The sequence below is a fragment of the Quercus lobata genome, chromosome 3 (genome assembly GCF_001633185.2).
Source record: "Quercus lobata isolate SW786 chromosome 3, ValleyOak3.0 Primary Assembly, whole genome shotgun sequence".
Taxonomy (NCBI): domain Eukaryota; kingdom Viridiplantae; phylum Streptophyta; class Magnoliopsida; order Fagales; family Fagaceae; genus Quercus; species Quercus lobata.
In genome coordinates this window covers 25,569,339-25,574,729 of record NC_044906.1, presented here as the reverse complement: position 1 = coordinate 25,574,729, position 5,391 = coordinate 25,569,339, and the positions used below count along the sequence as shown (strand labels likewise).

Sequence of the window (5,391 nt, the reverse complement as noted above, 5' to 3'; positions counted from 1 at the left end):
TGTTAATTAACCAATCAATTATAGCATATATATTTATTCATGACGCTATTTATAGTTATTATTATTTGTAGTAGACTTGGTAATTGCCAAAACCTTGGAGTCTCTTTCTCCCATTTCATGTCATTTACTTTGCGGACCAAAACACACGTTTGAAAAGAAAATGACATTAAAACTGTTTCAAGGCTAAATTTTCTTTCTTCATATGAATTTTGAAAGGACAAAGTTTGACTACAAAATCTTACTTAGCGTATGTTTGGAGACCGCTTTTTTTGCATAAACTAAAAACTTATTGCAGAAAGTACTGTAGATAAATGTAAAAGTTAGTTAAAATAGTACAGTGGTGCCAATGAATAGAACCAAAAAGTGCAGTGGGACCCATAAATAGTAGTAAAAATAAGCTGAATGATGTGGGTCTAGAATTGAAAAATGTGTATCCATTTCCATTTTAATCTATCTCCATCTTTTCAAAAAATATCTCCATCTACCAAAAGAAAAATATATATTAAATATTAATTAATCAATCAATTATAACTTATGCAATTTTTCCAGGCATGATACAGCACCTACATGAGAGTTATTCATCAAAAAAAGAAAAAGCTAAATGAGAGTTAAAACAAGAATATGTTGTGTGCCTTTAAATTGAAAACGTATTGGATGGGTCTGAAATCAGTGATCCACTTCCATTATAAAACTATTTTGATCGATGTTAATGTTAATTAACCAATCAATTATAGCATATATATTTATTCATGAAGCTATTTATAGTTATTATTATTTGTAGTAGACTTGGTAATTGCGAAAACCTTGGAGCCTCTTTCTCCCATTTCATGTCATTTACTTTGCTGACCAAAACACACGTTTGAATAGAAAATGACATTAAAACTGTTTCGGGGCTAAATTTTCTTTCTTAATCTGAATTCTGAAAGGACAAAGTTTGACTACAAAATCTTACTTAGGATGTGTTTGGATACTGCTTATTTTGTTGAAACTGAAAATTTATTGCTGAAAGTACTATAGATAAAGGTAAAAGTTAGTTGAAATAGTACAGTGATGCCCATAAATAGTACCAAAAAGTGCAATGGGACCCATAAATAATAGCAAAAATAAGCTGAATGATGTGGGCTTAGAATTGAAAAAAGTGTATCCATTTCCATTTTAATCTATCTCCATCTTTTCAAAAAAATATCTCCATCTACCAAAAGAAAAATATATATTAAATATTAATTAATCAATCAATTATAAAAATGATGTGGGCCTAGAATTGAAACATATTAGCAAGACTAATATGACAAACAAAAATACATAAATGATGTGGGCCTAGAATTGAAAAATGTGTATCCATTTCCATTTTAATCTATCTCCATCTTTTCAAAAAAATATCACCATCTACCAAAAGAAAATTATATATTAAATATTAATTAATCAATCAATTATAACTTATGCAATTCTTCTAGGCATGATACATCACCTACATGAGAGTTATTCATCAAAGAAAAGAAAAAGCTACGTGAGAGTTAAAAGAAGAATATCTTGTGTGCCTTGAAATTGAAAACGTGTTGGATGGGTTTGAAATCAGTGATCCACTTCCATTATAAAACTATTTCGATCAATGTTAATGTTAATTAACCAATCAATTATAGCATATATATTTATTCATGAAGCTATTTATAGTTATTATTATTTGTAGTAGACTTGGTAATTGCGAAAACCTTGGAGCCTCTTTCTCCCATTTCATTTCATTTACTTTGTGGACCAAAACACACGTTTGAAAAGAAAATGACACTAAAACTGTTTCAAGGCTAAATTTTCTTTCTTAATATGAATTTTGAAAGGACAAAGTTTGACTACAAAAACTTACTTAGGGTATGTTTGGAGACCGTTTATTTTGCATAAACTAAAAACTTATTGCAGAAAGTATTGTAGATAAATGTAAAAGTTAGTTAAAATAGTACAGTAGTGTCAATGAATAGAACCAAAAAGTGTAGTGGGGCCCATAAATAGTAGTAAAAAATAAGCTGAATGATGTGGGCCTAGAATTGAAAAAAGTGTATCCATTTCCATTTTAATCTATCTCCATCTTTTCAAAAAAATATCTCCATCTACCAAAAGAAAAATATATAATAAATATTAATTAATCAATCAATTATAACTTATGCAATTCTTCCAGGCATGATACATCACCTACATGAGAGTTATTCATCAAAAAAAAAAGAAAAAGCTAAATGAGAGTTAAAACAAGAATATGTTGTGTGCCTTTAAATTGAAAACGTGTTGGATGGGTCTGAAATCCGTGATCCACTTCCATTATAAAACTATTTCGATCGATGTTAATGTTAATTAACCAATCAATTATAGCATATATATTTATTCATGAAGCTATTTATAGTTATTATTATTTGTAGTAGACTTGGTAATTGCGAAAATCTCGGAGCCTCTTTCTCCCATTTCATGTCATTTACTTTGTGGACCAAAACACACGTTTGAATAGAAAATGACATTAAAACTGTTTCGGGGCTAAATTTTCTTTCTTAATCCGAATTCTGAAAGGACAAAGTTTGACTACAAAATTTTACTTAGGATGTGTTTGGAGACCGCTTATTTTGCAGAAACTGAAAACTTATTGTAGAAAGTACTGTAGATAAAGTTAAAAGTTAGTTGAAATAGTATAATGGGGCCCATGAATAGTACCAAAAAGTGTAGTGGTGCCCATTGATAGTAGCAAAAATAAACTGAATAGTAAAATAATTTTTATTTTTAATCTGTTCTGTACGTTTTTAAATCCCTTAAAACTAGGGGTGGCAAAGTAAGCCCAATCTCATTTGCCTGCCCAAACCCACCCAATTATTAGTTGGTTTAAATGGGCATCAACCCAATTAGACCAAGTGATTATTGGGTTTTAACTAAAAAACTATTGAACTCCATTTAACCCAAAAACAATATACCCAAATTCAACCCAGCCCTTCCCGTAAAAAAAAAAAAAAAAAGAAAAAGAAAAAGAAAAAAGAAACCCAGCCCTCAGATGTTTCAGGGTCCATGTCCTCGATGATCTGGCTGAACAAGATGTGCTTTCCGTTGAGCCACCTGGTCTTGGCGGTGCTGATGAAGAATTGAGATCTGTTGGTTTCGGGACTAGCATTGGCCATGGAGAGGACTCTAGGGCTGGTGTGCTTCTTCAGGAAGTTCTCGTCAGCAAACTTGGCGCCATAGATCGACTCACCTCCAGTGCCGTTTCTTGTGGTGAAGTCACCTCCCTGGCACATAAACCTAGTGATCACGCAGTGGAATGATGAGCCCTTGTAGTGGAGTGGCCTGCCGGAGCGGCCGGCGCGCTTCTCGCTGGTCCAGAGAGCTCGGAAGTTCTCGGCGGTGTGGGGAACCATGTCGGCATAGAGCTCTATGATGATACGACCAACATGTTGGCCACCGATGGTCATGTTGAAGAAGACCTTAGGGTTGGTAGCCATTGGAGTAGAGATTCGAAGCTTTTTTTTTTTAAAATAAAAAATTTAGGGTTTTGAAGTGAGAGAGATGGATTTGGGTTAGAAGCGATTTCTTTTTTCTTCATGAAATAATAATTAGGTGGGTTGGGGTTTACCCATAATAATTGGGTTGGGTTGGATTTAGGTTAGAAGCAATTAGTGAAATGGGTTTTAATGGGTAAATGATTTTTATATACCCAACCCAATTATGCCCACCACAAACCTACCCATTTGACACCTCTGCTTAAAACACAAGTTGTTTATCCTAGTTATTTAGCCAAGTGATTACTTAAATAAATTATTTAGATCTAGGTTAACACATTCAAATCATATCATGTAAGTAATGTAGAAATATAAAGAATACACGATATGATAACCCAAGAAAACCAAACCGATAAAAAATCTGGGAGGATTTAACCTAGCTATCCTCAAGGTAAAACAGATCCATTATGAAAGAATTGAAGTTTGTACAATAAGACTTAGACCACTATCATCCTATTGCTACCTCAAGTAGAAACTTACTACCGCAACCACGTGACAGCTCTGAGCCCATAGACTACTTCTTTCCTTGATCCACTGCAACCACAAGTACTCCCACTTATGACTTTGAGACTCCACTCAAAGGTTTCAGACCTTCTTTAAATTCTTTATGCAGCAACTGAAGCGATCACCAAATTCTTGACGTGAATCTTGATCTTGATAACCCTGAGTGTGTATGAAGGTAAACACCTTTAGATCTCATAAGAGATTCAACACACAGCATATCAAAGACATCTAAAACGTGGCTAGGGTTTTTCTTTTTATACTTGGAGTAAAACATAAAAGCTTACACATCAAACGGACTTGGGCTGAATTGGAAATTTTGCAGAAAAATAAATCCTGCAATCACTTGATTCCAATTTTACAAATAAACACACTTTGAGCAAGCCTAATCCAAGACTCAATGTTTTGATCATGGTTTGCCAACACATTACAAATTGAAATTCCAATACATTTAGTTCCTAAAGTCTTAGAACCTAACAAACTCCCCCTTTGGCAATCCGTGATAAAACACATCACAAAAATGAAATGCTCAAAGTTACAAACAGCCATTCAAATTTAAAATGCCCAAATACAATTCACCTAACTACAATCTGTCAATTGCCAGTGTAGAGAGTAGCCACGACTGAATTAACCTGTAAATTCTTGAAACACTCAACAAACACATAAACACATGTGTGGAAAATACAAGTAAACCAAAATAAATTCTTGATTTCACATAACATAAAATAAGACATATACCATGAATAACCTCATAATATAAATCAATAACCAATGTATCATATGTGAAACAAGAAACAATAAAAGAAATAAAAAACATAGTGTCTCCTTCTAACATATACAACCCATAAATGATAAATACAACGAAATACATCAAAAGCCAAAACAACGTACATCAAGCTCCTAGATACAATCTAGCTCCAAAACAAAAACTCCCCCCATCAACAAAAACTCCTCCTATCAACATGCATATGTACTCCCCCTTTTTGTGACGAATTGCCAAAGGGCAATCATGACTCATCATCAAAAGTTGGAGGCTGCGGAGTAGATCCTCTAGTACTCACCAAATTTGCTTGTAAAGCCTGAAGCTCAGTGAGCACATCCAAAAGAAGCAGACCATGCACTGCCTAAATGGTCATGACAATGTCCAGCATACTTCGTATTGGAGAATCGCTTGATGAAGAAGCAGGAGGCTCAACAACAGCTGTAGGGTCTACAAACTCCTCAGCAGTGGGGTCACCAGATGTAGGAGGCCTAGATAAACTTGTAGAAGACTCAACTCTAGGGTGTTTAGAGCTAGCTTTCAACTGAGCTGCTCTTTGCTAAAGAAAGGTAGCACCTATAGGAGCTATGATATGTATAGGCTCAGATG

The 5,391-nt window shown here is 34.0% G+C and overlaps 1 protein-coding gene across 1 annotated transcript; it reads right to left on the bottom strand.

Moving 5' to 3' along the window:
* Window positions 1-532: 532 nt before the first annotated feature.
* On the bottom strand, window positions 533-3,464 carry LOC115980638 (peptidyl-prolyl cis-trans isomerase 1-like). Its single transcript, XM_031102868.1, has 3 exons — window positions 3,031-3,464; window positions 1,710-1,757; window positions 533-563 (listed from the first exon to the last, which is right to left on the bottom strand). The coding sequence occupies exons 1-3, from the start codon at window positions 3,462-3,464 to the stop codon at window positions 533-535; spliced, it is 513 nt and encodes a 170-aa protein (XP_030958728.1).
* Window positions 3,465-5,391: the final 1,927 nt, after the last annotated feature.